Source organism: Panthera onca, chromosome B4, assembly GCF_046562875.1.
Source record: "Panthera onca isolate mPanOnc1 chromosome B4, mPanOnc1 haplotype 2, whole genome shotgun sequence".
In the NCBI taxonomy this organism is placed as follows: Eukaryota; Metazoa; Chordata; class Mammalia; order Carnivora; family Felidae; genus Panthera; species Panthera onca.
Genome location: NC_138345.1, coordinates 41,454,288 through 41,468,293, shown reverse-complemented (window position 1 = coordinate 41,468,293; position 14,006 = coordinate 41,454,288). Strand labels below are relative to the sequence as shown.

The window sequence follows — 14,006 nt, the reverse complement described above, 5'->3', positions numbered from 1 at the left end:
TTCTGGACTCCGGTGGCTCCTAGCTGTGGGGCCAGTGGCAGAAACGCCTCCAAAGTCTGAGTGGCTTCCTAGGCCTGACCCTGTCAGAGGCGGGCCTGTCCTTGGCCTCCAGCATCTGGACTTCCCAGCCTTGCGACTCAAGAGGGGACTGGCTAGCTCCATAGTACCCCTCCAGCGGAGCTAGGGCTCCAAGGCCCTTGGCTCTTCCGAGATCTCCTCTCCAACTGTCCAGGGTCGCTACACCCACTTGTGTCCGGTTCCACAGCCTTCTCTCCAGGCACCGCTGCGTAGTCCCCTATGACCACCGCCCCAACTCCGCCCCCACAGCCCGCAAAGAACCAGTCACAGCCATCTTCCTGGGGAGTCGTGAGGATGTTTTTGTTTGGTTTTGGTTGGGATGTTTTTTAAAGAGCGTCATATAGATATTTATATATATAAATTATTAATGTCGGGGAAGGGCAAGGGGCATACATCGCAGAAGGGACGCGCGCACGGGGACTGGGGAGGGGCGGGGGCAGCACACGATGCTACGCAAAACAGCCACATCTAACAGATGAAATAATCACACCAACGGGGTGGGAGGGGCAGTGGCCACCGGGGGTTGGGCATGGGGGAGGAAGAAAGCAGGGGGACAAGAAAGAGGGACCTGGTCCAAGATACTGTGCGCTTTCTGCCCCCACCCCCCACCCCCACCCCTGGCCACCTCCCCACCTCTGCATACCACAGGAGCCTTGGCCTTCCATCTGTCCCTTCCTCCCTCCCTCTGCCCAGCTGCTGAAACCCTGCAAATGAGCAGCACCCCTCCTCAGCCGTGGGTGGCAGGCTGGGAGGGAGGCCTCCGAGGTCCAAATGCAGGGGCCATGGGTGCTCTCTTGATTGCAGGTTCTACAGTGGCTTGTCGCTTTCCTTCTTCAGGTGACTGGGTGGAGAGGGGATGCAGAGCAGAGGCATGAGACACCGAGGTCAACCCCGACCTGGCCCCTCTCACAGAGGACTGTGGAGGAGGGGCTCCCTCCCCCAGAGGCCAAAGGCCAGCAGTGCGCTGCCCACACCCCATCCCCGGCTGGCTAAGGTCACACCCCCTCACCCCTGGCCCAGGGGTGTCCCAGGGTACCTGTAGTAGTCCTCCTGGGCAGGTAGCGGCACACTGTGCAGCGGGTGATGGGCGTGCAGCCACTGCTGCTGCTCCAGCGCCAGGCGCTGCAGCTCAGCCGACTGCGCGTGCATGGCCTGCAGCTGGTGAGCTGCCGACATCGGGGCAGAGAGGGAGGCTGGCAGGTCCCGGTACGGAGCAGCTGTGGGCAGGAAGGGCGGGGGGGGGGGGGCCCATTACTGCTGGAGTCCTGAATACTTACTCTGGGCCAGGACAGAGCTGGCCACCTTACAGACAGAGGAAACTGAGGCTAAAACAGGCAAAAGCCAGTCCTGGAGAAGATCCAAACTTCCGCCTGGCACTAAAACCTGTACCTCTCTTGGGCAGGGCCTCAGCCCTCCTTCTCCTGTTCTCAGCTCCTCTGGTTACCTCCTCATCCCTCCCCAAGCCCAAACAGGCTAATCCTACCACCCAGATTCCTCCTTTCTGCCCTTCTCTCGTTCGACCTTCCCCACCCCCAACTTCCATCCTTACCAAAGAGCTGGTGACGAAGAACTTCGTTCTCGTGCAGAGGGTGAGGAAGAAGGGGGTTGGGGAGGGTCCCAGCTGGGTAGGGGATCCGGGTAAGGTGAGACCCTGAGGCCAGGGGGTCAATGAGAGGGTGCACCGAGGCAGAGGCTAGAGGGTAGAGAAGAGGAAGGTGTCACCAGAAGGCAGGTTTGGGGAAAACCATGCATTTGGGTGAAGGGATCCAAGCCTGGGAAGAGATGGACAATCAACACAGGAAGACCTAGTGAGGAACAAAGAGACACAATGGAAGAACTAAGGGCCTGGTGGGTGGTCAGGACAAGACCTTACTGGAGTAGGGACATGTGGATGGCAGAGAATAGGAGACAGCAGTTGTCAGAGGGGTCTGAGGAAAAGGAGAGACATGGACTGCTTAGAGGAGATAGGAAGGGATAGAAGTTTGGGAAGTAAGACAGGAAGAGAGACGCGGCTAAGAGAGAGAAAGCACAAGGGAGCCAGGAAGGACTATGACTGTGAGGCTAAATCCGGCAAAGTACTGGACAAAAGGAAATACAGCAAAAGGATAGTAAATAAAGCTCATTAGCACCTATGATAACCCCAGTCAAAGCTATAGAGCTGTTTCTGGAAGGTAGGAGGCCTGGAGATGGGGAAAAACATGAAAGACCTCCACCTGGGAGGAGAGAAGATGGCAAGAAATGATAACAGAGTTGAATTCAAAGGAACAAGGACCCAGGTATGGGGTGGGGGGCTGTTCTGAGGGTAGAAAGATGGTGTTCCCTCAAAGGTTTCCTCTATCGTGGGTGGGATGCTAGACTGTGAAGAGGGGCGGGGTGTGGGTTATTACAGTCTCTGGGGCATGAAGAGATGGGGGATGACAGGGAGGCCAAGATCAGGGGAGCAATCCCGGGAGAGAGGCTCATGCCAGACTAGAGGAGAGAAGTCTTGGCCTGAGGAACAGAAGACCCAATTACTTGCCAGGGGACAAGAACGCAATGAAGACAAAGAAGTAGGAGTCTCACCTGCATGGATGGCGTCCTGCTGGTGGAGGTGCAGGTGGGAGTGGATGTGGGAGTGCTGGTGGTGATGGGGGGTCACATTGAGCATCTGCAGCCGGGCCAGCGGGTCATTGCCCAGAGCTGCCACCCTTTCTGCATGCTGCCTCTCGGCTGCCAGACGCTCGGCGTAGGACATGTCAGGCCGCAGGGCTGGACCAGCTGCCAGCGCTAGACGTTCTCTCTCCAGGGGCCCCAGGCTCGGATGAAAGGGGAAAGGGTGCAGGCCGGGTGGGCCAGGCTGCAGAGCCAGGCCCCCATGTCGGGGGAAGGGATCCAGGCCCGGCCCAGGGACCCCATGTAGGGGTTCCAGCTCACTGGGCTTCACCTCAAAGCCAGGCTTGAGGCGGTCACGGAGGTCTCGTTCACGGGCTTCCCGCTCCCTCTCCCGGGCTGCTGGGTCACTGCTGTACAAGGCCGGGACATTGTAACCCAGGAGCCCCGGGTCCACTGCTCCTAAGGGCACGTAGAATGGATGGTTGCGATTGCCGGGAGACATGACGTGGGGCCGGGCGTATTCACTGAGCGTGCGCAGGGCTGGAGTGTCAGGACCCAGGTAGGGGGGCACTGTAGCCACAGCACTGCCCGGCTCAAATGGAGGGCGATGGGGCACTGGGCCGAGAGATGGGCACTCCACTGGAGCCCGGCCCTCCTGAGCCAACTTCTGTGGGATACAGGGAGAAGCAGAGTCAAAAGGGCAGGTCTGGTAAAATGTGGCTGATCCGGAGCTGCTCAATTGTCTCGGCAGCTGAAGGCCAAAATGAGTCACCTTACTGGAACTCAGCCTAGTAGGAATTTCCCTAAACCTTCTCCTGGATATTGGCTCTCCCTACCATCCACAGGTACTCTGATCTGAATTTGCCTCCCCCACCCAAGGGAGGATGCAAGGAAGGATTCCTCCCGCTGGAATCCCTGGGTCTCTATTTCCTGGGCTGCCGTGCTTCCTCCTGTCGGACAGGGGGCGCAATGACCTCCCCGCCACCCCCCACCCCCCCGCGCGGCGCAGAGGAAGGCCAGAAGGCGGACGGCGCATGTGGTGACGCACCACGCTGCGTTCCAGCTCGCGCTCCTTCTCGCGTTCCCGCTCCTTCTCGCGTTCCCGCTCGCGCTCGCGCTCCTTTTCTTCGCGCGCGCGCTGCTCGGCCTCGCGCCGCACCTTCTCAACCAGGTCGGCCCGCTTCTTGGCCAGCTTGGAGCCCTCCAGCGGCACGAAGTACAGGTCGCTGCGCGCGCACGAGTTAAAGCCGCGGTCCAGGTGTTTGTTGAACCTGGCGGGCGCGAGGGCAGCGCGCGCTTAGCCCCTGCGAGCTGCCCGAGCGACCCCGCGGTGACCCTGCCCCCAAACCAGCCCGCGCAGGCGGTGAGGGAGGCGAGGCCCCCGAGTACTCTAAAAGGCACCACACGAACGCAAGGTTCCCCTCTTGTCGCCTCTGCCGGTCTCTCCACTGCCCCTTCGCCGTTCCCCGTTCCAGGCCCAACCGCACCCCGCCCTGGCGGCTCACCTGGCTGACTGGCTGGCATGGCTGGGCACGTCTACCACCTTGGGAGGGGGCGAGGGGCTGCGGGCGGGGGGCGCCGGGCTCTCGGGTGTCTCATACTCTTCAGCCGGCTCTTGCTTGATCTGCGTGGCGTTCAGGGGCGGCCCCGAGGCAGGGGCCGCAGGTGGTGGTGGCAGGGAGGACAGGCCTGAGGGCCCGGCAGGTGGCAGAGGCCCTGGCCCCACAGTGGGCGAGCCTGGCTTGAAGGTCCCTGGGCCCGCGGGCGGCGAGGCGCCTCGGTAGCCGGGTGGGGTCCCTGTTCGGAAGGAGGGAGGCGACCCCGGCTTGTATCCCGGTGGGGTGGCTGTCTTGTAGGCCCCTGGGGACGGGGCTCTCTTTCCATACGGCGGGGGCCCAGGTGGGGAAGCTGTTTTATAGCCCGCTGGCGAGGAAGCCACTGTGGCAATGACAGTGGAAAGCGTAGCCGAAGAGGTGGTGACCGGAGGCACCGGTGGGAAGGGGTAGGGCGCTCCTTGGGGGCCCTGGGAAGGGGAGGGGTGTGAACATGGGTAGGATCCTTGAGAGGAAGAAGAGGAGTTGGAAGAGGAGGAAGAGGGTGGGGGGCCATTGGGGCCCGCTTGGCTGTAGGACACCTGGCTGTGAGGTGGGGGCAGGTGTGCTGGCCCTGGTGGGTAGGGCCTCAGAGACCCCAGGGAGGGCGACATGGCATAAGGGTGGGAATGGTGGGAGCTACTGCTCTCCAGGGAGTGGGGATATGCTCCAGGTGGAGGGGGCCCAGAGCTCCCATGATGTTGCTGTTGCTGCTGCTGTTGCTGCTGTTGCTGCTGCTGCTGGTGGTGATGGTGATGTGTTGGGGCTGGTGGGTGGCCTGTGGACTGGCCTCCAGTGGAAGGAGGGAAGGGGCCTGGGTGGGCATTGCTGTTGGCTAAGAGACGGCCATAGGGAGGAGGTGGGGGGGGACCCTGGCTCCATACAGCCTGGGATGGAAGGGAGGGCTGAGTGTATTTGGGTGGCTGATTGGAGACAGACAGGCTTGTTGGGGGAGGGAAGGAGTGAGGATAACTGGGCAATGCCTGGGAAGCTGGGTACTGGGAGGCAGAGGAAGAGGAAGAACTGGAAGAGGAGGCTGCTGCAGAGCTGCTACCTGCAGACGAGTATGGATACCTCATTGGCGGGGCTGGGGCAGAAGAGGAGGAAGCAGGGGGCAGAGGATGGGGTGAGGGAGCAAGAGTGGGGCCCTTCTCTGGGCCAGGAGGAAGTCCACCCATACCCTGCCCCATGGCATGGGGAGAGGGCAGATGCCCAGGTAGTGGCTGGGCCCCCAGGCCAGGAGGAGAGGCTGATGCATTGTTAAGGGGTCTCAGAGCAGGTGGGGGAGGCAAGTTTGGTGTCACATGGGGGAAGGTGGCTGGTGGTGGAGCAGAGGGTAGGCTTCCACCACCCACTGGAGTGTTAGGTGGCTTTGTTGGGGGAGCACCACCAGCCCCAGAGCTTGATATTGAAATGGGGGTGGTGGGTGGAGGGTGCTGTTTACCCCCACTAGGAGCCCCCACTGAAGAGGCAGCCCCTCCTCCCTTGGGACCCATCGGGGGTCCAGACAAAACTCCTCCGCCAGTGCCCCCGGGGTAGAGCTGTGGGTGAGGGGGAGGGGCCCCGGGAGGAGCCTGGAACATTCGAGATGGAGGGGGCTCCATGGGAGCATGATATCCAGAGGGTGTCACAGAAGGATGGGGTTCGAAGCCAGGCTCTGGCTGTCGGGGGGTGCTGTCTGGCGGTGGAGGAGAGGGAGGAAAGAGTGGAGGGGGGTGGTAGGGGCGGGCTGGGCCCTGGGACAGGCCAGAAGATGAGTCGGAGTCATTCTCCACGCTTCCAGGGCTGTAGATGCTGGGGGACGTGCTTCGGTTATCCTGGTCAATATCCCTAGGGTCACTGCTGCCATCATCATTGAGGCTTCGCCCATCTAAACTATCCAGATCTGAGGGAGACTGTGGCCGAGGGAGCTCCTGCTGTAGAAAAAGGAGGACCATTTTTTTTCCCTTTTCTTTTCCCTCGCTTCTCCGAGATTTGGGGCCTCCCTTGCACAAAATCACATCCCCCTCCCAGCACACCACTGTACGACGTGATGAACTCTGGCTCCAGCCCCCCTCCCTGCCACGTGGGGATTCCTCCACTCTCCCCACATTCTCAGCTGCACCCTAGCAGCCACTCTTGTTCCCCTCCTTGTAAAACTCCATTCTTTCCTCAAGTGTCCATCTCAAGCACCATCTCGCTGTCCACAGCTACACCCAAATCCTCGTCTTCCACCAGCTCATATCCGCCCTCCTCTCATCTCCTTCACCCCCTTAACTACACATGCCAGAAACCCGTGCTTTTTAAGAAGACCACTCCTTACGTGTTTTCCTTATGATTTATTCCTTCCACTAAGACCTCTCACCTTTAACCTCCTCTCCAGCCCCCTCATGAAAAGCAGGACCTGGAAAAGGAGAGGCTAGAATCCCTCACACTCTTCCAGGCCCTTTGGCCCTGCCTGGTCATCTAGTGGTCTGGCTAAAGCCCTAAAAATCCATCTGACACACTATAGACAGGACTCCTTTAATAAGCCCTAGGATATGACTTTTCTCTCATGTCCCAGGCGAGATTAAAGTAGCAATCGTGAAGGGAAGTTTTTGGGAAAGCGTGGTCAGAAAATGGGTGAGGATGGCTGCAAGGGTCACCCACCTCGGTTTTGGTCTTTTTTGGTGCATTGGTCTCCTCACTTTCACTTTCTGAGATCTCCTCACTCCGGCCCTGCTTGCTGACCTTTGGGGTGGAGGCTTCCTCTACGCGGGCCTTCTGTTAGAGAGAAAGAAAATTCCTTTCTCCTACCTCCCGAGCCTCCACAGTTACTCTCTGCCAGACAGGAAGTTCCCCCACAACACACACACATACACCGTCAGCCCCAGTGCCTGGGCATCCTGTGGGAGGACCTGAGGACAGAATACCTTGGCTGTCTGCCTAGACTTTTCGGCTTTGCCATCACTGCTGGACGTGCTGACCCCTCCAGGGGAGGCCCGGCCCCTCGATCTCAGCTCTTCCCGGGGCCCAGGGGCCTCTTTCTTCCGTCCACTCCTCATTGACATCTGAGGGAAAAGGAAGGAAGCAGACAATGTAGGTTTTTGGTTTGTTTTTTTTGTTTGTTTTGTTTTGTTTTTACCTAGCACCTAACTTCATGGCGTGCCTTATTTCTATTCTTTCTCTCCAGGCCCTCACTGCTCCCCACCCCACCCCGGTTTCTCTGCCCCTCATCTGCCCCTTTGTGGCTCTTATTTTAGCTATTACTCACTGAGTCTTTATTCTGTCGTGTCTTCATTCTTCAGGCTGTGGAGACCCCATTCTCCTCTGCCTGGGCAGCTGAATACAGAAACTTCTCTGCTTCACCCCAAGTTCCCCACAGCTGTGGCCTGGGAAGCGGGAAGCAGGATCTCCCAAGTTTCCAGTGTAGGCCCCTGGAACTTGCAGGATTTGTTTTCAGTGAAGCCTGTTAGAAAAAACCATCAGAGTCTCCAAATTGGGGAACAGAGTCTGAAGGCGATACTGTTGTGCTTAGCAAGGGGCTTGAGTAAGTGGCCCAACCCTAGGCCTTTGGGCTAAGAGGTACAACCCCCATAAGACACTGCTGGCTCGCCCCACGGGCTACCTCAGCTATCTACACATGAAAGAGACTCTGCTCACATCATCTCTTTCAACTCTGGAGAAGGCAGAAAACTCAGATGTACCCTACCCATGCACTCACATTATTCTACCCTTCCTGATACCTGGAAAGTATCTGTGGGTACACGAGTTCCACAGAGCCTTCCCAAGGAGCATAAAGAAATGTAGCTGAGGTATGAATTTATTGAGTGCTGTCTTTATGTCATGCCCTTACACAGAGTTTCATTTAATATTTACAACCTAACCCTGCAAAGTAGGTATTCTTATTTCCATTATACAGAGGAGGAAACTGAGGCTCAAAGATTGAGACTGTGACTTGCCCAACTTCGTGTGATGAATACACAGAAACCAGTGACAGCACCGGAATCAGGCCTACATCTCCCTGACTTCAAAGCCCATACTATTTCTTTTAGACTTTGCTATACTCTCGTCAGAAGTTGGTGGGGTGAGTTCTCAGAAGGCCTAGATCAGTCCCAGAGATATGAAAAGAATCTTTTCACATCAGAGTAGGTGGGAGAAGAATGCCCCATTCTATAACACAAATGCACACAGTCCTACCAATCCCAAGCCCAAACCTAGGTACCCCCAAAGTGCAGAACTTATTTCTGAGAGTCTCATGGAGACCTTCCCCCACCCACTTCTAATGCCTGGGTTCCCCAAGGCTAGAAAGTCAGGACTTTCATTTTACCAACCAAAGCAGTGAAAATCAGTGAGCACTTAATACAAATTTACAGACTGGTAAACCTGTATTCTCACTTGGTTTAGACAGGGACACATACCTCCTCACAGCCTATCTATCTCTGTACCTATATCTATAGTCAGCTATTTTCCTTTGTACTTGTTGGTATTTCTTGCTAAGGGTCAGGTCTCCATATTACTGGACCATAAGATCTTTTGAGAGCAAAAATGGTATCTTCTCACTGTTTTCTTCCTTTCTGTATCTCCCACTGATGTCGCGTATATATGCGTGCTCTGTTCCGTTCTTGTTCCTGGCCTATTGACTAACTTCAGTAGGTCTTTTCGATAAAATGTTGCCCGACTTTGGTGGGAATGGGGTAAACTTACCCAGCTATTCTGAGTTACAAGGCCTGGCTAGGTAAATGGTATTATCACAGTATACTGCATATTTTTCCCCAGGAACACAGAGTAATTACTTCTCCTTCACCTCCAGTGAACCCTAACTATTCACACTGAGACTGGCAAGGGGGGGTAGGGGGCAGAGGGGGGTTGAACCTAACCTTTCCAGGAAACTTAATAATAATTTACTTAGAATCATAAAAGAGCTGGGACAGAGCTTCAGGTCTTCTGAACTTAGAACTAATGCTCTGTCCGGTAAACCAGCCACTTTTCTTCAACTACAACTACTACCGCATTTTTGAATTGTTGTGGAGATCAGTTTTAAATATTGTTAACCTCCAAAAATCCAAAGAACAAACCCGCTGTAACAAAAGAGGAAAACAATCTTAACAAAAGCACAGCCAGGATTACTATGTGTGGCTGGTGTGTCTTTGCCAGCCCCTCTAGAGGAGGGTGCCCATCTCTCCTTTCCATCCCAGAACCCATTCACCAAGTCCATTACAGCTAGGGGATCCAAAAGGTCAGAGAAATGCACGAATGTAACTGAAAAACACAGCAATCAGTGTGCCCCTCCCCCTACTGCAACTGTTTTAAACAGCTGAAATCTGATAAAATTAGCAGTGAGTAGCTTTGAAGGAGAAAAGCAGTCATAAAAGCATAGGTAATCTCGAGGGAAAGGAGTGGCAAGGGGAGAGGAATTAGGGTTGGGCCATATATATGCTTCTGAACTCGGAGCATGCTTCAGCATCAACAAGGTGAACCATACTCCATCTAGCCCTAGTAGCCAGTCACTATAACTAATATTTATAAAGCACCTACTGTGTTTCTGCAACACACTACACACATTCCCTTTCATGGCCTTACTGCAAAAGAAGAAGGATAAAGACCAGATTGGGGAGATGCAAAAGTGAGAAATAGGGAAAGAGTCTCTAAGAATAGGAGAATAAGGGAGAAATACAAGAAGGATGTCAGAGGGAATACACAATCGAGGCATAAGGCTTTCTGGGAAAGGCTTGCAGGGTGAATTTCAGGATCACTGGCCCAGCCCCCATCATCATTCCAGACCTGCCAGACTAACAAACCAGTCCAAAGTGACTCCTAGATAACAATGCGGCCCAGACCAGCAGATAAGTCTGCAAGCATTAGTCTAAGCCTTCTTAGAACCGGGGGAGGTCAGAGGGGCCTCAGAGATCATCTTATCTATAACCCCTTCATCTTACAATGAAGCCAAGGCTCAGAGAAGTGACTGGCCCAAGGCCACAGTTAGAGGTACGACCAGTACCCGACCCAGGTATGTTGGCTCCTGTTCAGAGTATTTCCACTGCACCAGGCTGTTGCACAGCCCTCTCGCCTGGGCCACCCTCACATGAGATGAGCTTGGAGAGCCCAGCCACTCCCACAAGGTCAGAGAAGCAGAAGGTCAAAGGTTAGTGGATGGAAGGGGTCACTGTCGTGATAGTCTGGGAAAGAGAAAAAGGGAGACTTGGGAAGGGAAACTCAAGTTTAAGAAAACAGAAGAATATCAGTGCAAAGAAACAAACAACTGTATACTATATACAAGAAGTCCCTAATAATAAGGGAGGCAGAGGCCAGAAAGAACTACCAAAACCTGGTGTAACTTGAACAGAAGCTTTTCCAGCTTCCCACCATGCCTAAGGGGAGGAACTTGGAGCGACGTCTATGACCGGCAAATAACATGTCTACCTGTTCCAACAAACTGCTTGCCGGAAGGCGGAGGACCCCCTTGGGAACCTCCTATTCACCAGCAGCACCAGAAACACCTTCCAGAACCCAGCTAAGAGTACCAAGGACATAGCCAAAGGCTGAGGTCCAATCAAGATTCTGAACCCCCACCTATAGGACATCCCACTGGATCGTTGCTATGGCAACAAAATGGTAGAACCTGCCCCTCAAGAGTCTATCCCAGGAGTCCATCTGCCAGCCACTCCCCCTCCAGTTGCCAAAGCAACTCCTACCCTCCAGGAGCACCCTCAGGGAAGGGAGCTTAAGAAGAGTATCTACCCCAGTAGAAATAAGCCCATGCACAAAGAGAAATCTTTGAGCTCAAAACAAAAATGAAGATACCTCCCCCTTCAGAAACCCCAGCTAGAGGGGCCGTGGGTGCTCTGGGGACTTGAGGGTGGAGGTCACAACTTGCCTGGAGTGCCTATAAGACCATCCAATTCTCTCCTTTTCTACCCTCTCAGAAACCCTTTCTCCCTAACTCTCCCTTCAGTGTTCCCATCTTCCTCCTCATAGTTTTAGGGGGACCAGAGCACTGGGCACCAGTGTGTCCCTCTCCAAGAAGGAACCATGCTGGGGTCTGGAAAAACAAGGTCAGAGGTTACCTAAAGTAGGGGAAAGAAAATAGAGTCACAAAGGCATCCACTTCCCACTTGAACCCTGTAACACCTCAGGTTCTGCTTCTCAAACGTGGACCTCTCCTTGGTCCCTTCAGAGCCTCCGTTTCCCCAGGTTCCATTCTCCTCCTTCATCAGCTACGACCCTTCTCTTTCCACCTACCACACCCCTTCCCCATTTCCTACTTCCCTTCTACACCTAGCACCCCCAACCCTGAGTTCTGAAACCCGGGTTTTGGGCCTTTCCCTGGAGCCCTAATGCCCCACCTCGCTGCCATATCTCCAGTCCCTTTTTGCCTTCGCCCGAAGCCCCCTCGCCGGCATCCCCCTTTTTCCTCTAGCCACCCTCCACCTCGGTGCTCCTCTTTTGGTCCCGGGGTCCTGGCTACCCTCGCTGCCCCATCAGCCCTCCTCCTGAGACCCTCCCACCTCCCTCCATCCACCCGATCCTCCGGGTGCCCTGGCCCCCATCCCTCCTTGGGGGCCGGCCCCACCCCCTGAGTCCCCCGGCCTCAGGCCGGGCAGAGCCCGCAGTGGGGGTACCGGATCGGGAAAATAACAAATGGAGGCGGCGGCGGCGGCGGGAGGGGGAAACTGGGAGGGGTGGGGGTGGGGAGCCGCGGGCCAGAACCCGGGCGGGCCCGAGGCCCGGGTGGCAGCAGATCTTACCTGGTCGTAGCTCGGGACGGCTGGCTGGCTCCGAACGGGATCCGGGGCTCCGGCGCCTCCGGGGGGCGGCGGCGGCCGCTCCCCCGCCCCCCTCTCCTCTTCCCGGCTTCAGTCGCCGCCGCGACGGCGGCGGCGCCGGCCCCGACCCCCCCGGAGGGCGGCCCCCATCCCCCCTTTTCACCCACCTGGCCCCGATCGCCCGCCTGCCCCCGGAGCAGACCCCGATCCCCGCTCTCGTTCAGCCCCTCCCCAGGCCCGCCACCTCCCCCCGGCCGCCCGGAATGCCCGGGCCGCGCCGCCCGCCCCCGCCGCGCCGCTCGCCCCCGCGGCCCGGCCGGCGCTCCGAGCTGCTCTGACCCGCCGCCTCCCGCCCGCCGCCCGCGCCCGCGCCCGCCCCGCGCAGCCCGCACTCGCGCGATCCCCGGCCCCCTAGGCGGCCTCCGCCCGCGGCCCCCGCCCCTTCCCAGGCGTTCGTCCCCCTCGCCCCCTCCTAGCCCCTCCTCGAGGCCAGCGGTCCCCCCTAAATGGGTCCCGGCCCGAGGCCCCGGCCCGACGCGGGGCTGCGGGCGGGCTGGGCGGCGCGTCCGGCGACTCGCACAGGAAAGCGGACGGCGAAGGGAGGGAGCTTGGGAGAGGGGGATGGGAGAAGGGAGGAAGAGGGAGAAGGAGGGAGCGCGGAGGAACGGAGGAGAGAGGGGCCAGGAGGGAGACGCGAGGGAGGGAGCGCGAGGCAAGCTGCGAGGGGGGAGAGAGGGGGATCCGGAGAGGGGGAGGCGCTGTGCGAGTTGGCCGAGGCCGGCCCAGGGGGCTGGGGCGCGGGGAGGGGTTCGCTGAGGCTGAATGTGGGGAACCAGACGACTAGGTGGGAGAGGCTGTTGGTTGTCAGGGCCGATAAGGGGAGACTGGAGAAGTTTGGGGACCAAGGGGTCTGTGGCAGAGGGGAAGTGGGAGGTTGTGGGTGTGTGGCAGAGACTGGTCTAATGGGGTTACGTTGGGAAAATGGAGTTACATGGGGGCTCCGAGGGCAGTGAGGTATGTGACAAGGAGGGATGACTAAATCTTGGGGTGACAGCGTCTCTGGCAGACATGTAGCTGGAGAGGTGGGGGTGGTGATTATGAGGGAGAATGGGATGGAAGTTTGGGGTCATGGGGAGGGGAATAAATTGAAAAGATGGAGACATTGACATATAGGAATATGGGTTTTCTGGATTTGGAGGTGATTCTAATTTGGAGGTGATTCGTATTAGGAATATAATAAATGTAAGAATTTAGGGGTGATGATGGAAAGCTGGAGAGAGTCGAGTTCAGAGAAGGCAGCATGGAGAGAAGTGGAAAGGTGAAGAACCTTAGGAAGTTTTGAAAGAGGTGGGGCCGGATGCATATTCTAGAGGGACTGGGGTACTGGGTGGCAAAGGAGGGGGTAAGACACTGGGATGGCTGGATTCTGGGGGTGGGGGGTTTCCAAGAGAGCTGAGGAGGGTTTCAGTTGGCAAGACAAAGGTGGATAGAATGGGGGGGGGGGGGGGGTAAAGAAGATTAGAAGGAAATGTAAGATAAACAAGGCCTTTGGTGGCAGTATGGAGGAGGGAAGACCAGAGATGAGGAAGACAGTGGAGATGGAAAGGGAAAGCAGTAGAAGGAAATGATAGAAATGGGGGAGAGCAAGCCCCAGTGTAGGTAAGGGATTAATTTATGGGAATGGGACACCATCTTCTTCAGGCCCTTCTGTCTGGTGGTGTCTACATTTTCCTCCCCAAACCTGTCTGAAGTCATCACAGACAGTACTCTTGGCCACAGGGAAGGGGTCAGGTGGGGATTAGGCTCACCGTGGAGCGAAATCCCTAGGGGCCCTGGTTCCCCAATCCCAATCATTCTACTATGGAGACAATCCCCACCCCACCCGCAGACCACAGGGTCTTCCTTCAACCCTCCCAGCTCTCCAGGCAGCCATTTCCAGTCTCCAGCCTAAAGCCAACACTTCTGCCCGTCCACCACCAATGTCTTCTAGGCTGTCTCCCTGGCCCCATACCAAGCAGCA

At 56.9% G+C, this 14,006-nt stretch overlaps 2 protein-coding genes across 4 annotated transcripts in view; one reads left to right on the top strand and one right to left on the bottom strand.

The window, feature by feature from the left end:
* The window catches only part of PHB2 (prohibitin 2), a 127,277-nt gene that overhangs the window by 27,109 nt on the left and 86,162 nt on the right, over positions 1 to 14,006 (top strand). The gene's annotated exons all lie outside the window — the stretch shown is intronic.
* On the bottom strand, positions 354 to 12,166 carry ATN1 (atrophin 1). Of its 3 annotated transcripts, none has more exons than XM_060658522.3 (10): positions 11,969 to 12,165; positions 7,495 to 7,689; positions 7,154 to 7,291; positions 6,891 to 7,004; positions 4,176 to 6,175; positions 3,719 to 3,941; positions 2,641 to 3,337; positions 1,628 to 1,771; positions 1,115 to 1,295; positions 354 to 919 (listed from the first exon to the last, which is right to left on the bottom strand). In XM_060658522.3, exons 2-10 carry the CDS (start codon positions 7,519 to 7,521, stop codon positions 886 to 888), a joined length of 3,558 nt encoding a protein of 1,185 aa, XP_060514505.1. In that variant the 5' UTR covers positions 7,522 to 7,689; positions 11,969 to 12,165; the 3' UTR covers positions 354 to 885. The 3 variants fall into 3 exon arrangements, with proteins under 3 accessions (XP_060514505.1, XP_060514504.1, XP_060514506.1); XM_060658521.3 differs by having other exon boundaries at positions 4,176 to 6,178; positions 11,969 to 12,164; XM_060658523.3 differs by lacking the exon at positions 6,891 to 7,004 and having other exon boundaries at positions 4,176 to 6,178; positions 11,969 to 12,166.

Excerpts from the sequence above, each read along its gene's own strand:
- ATN1 (XM_060658521.3), bottom strand. The coding sequence starts at position 7,521 with ATGAAGACACGACAGAATAAAGACTCA. Across the intron at positions 3,942-4,175 it reads CATGCCAGCCAGTCAGCCAG|GTTCAACAAACACCTGGACC; the intron begins GTGAGCCGCCAG and ends CGCGCCCGCCAG. Across the intron at positions 920-1,114 it reads GCCCAGGAGGACTACTACAG|TCACCTGAAGAAGGAAAGCG; the intron begins GTACCCTGGGAC and ends CTCTCCACCCAG.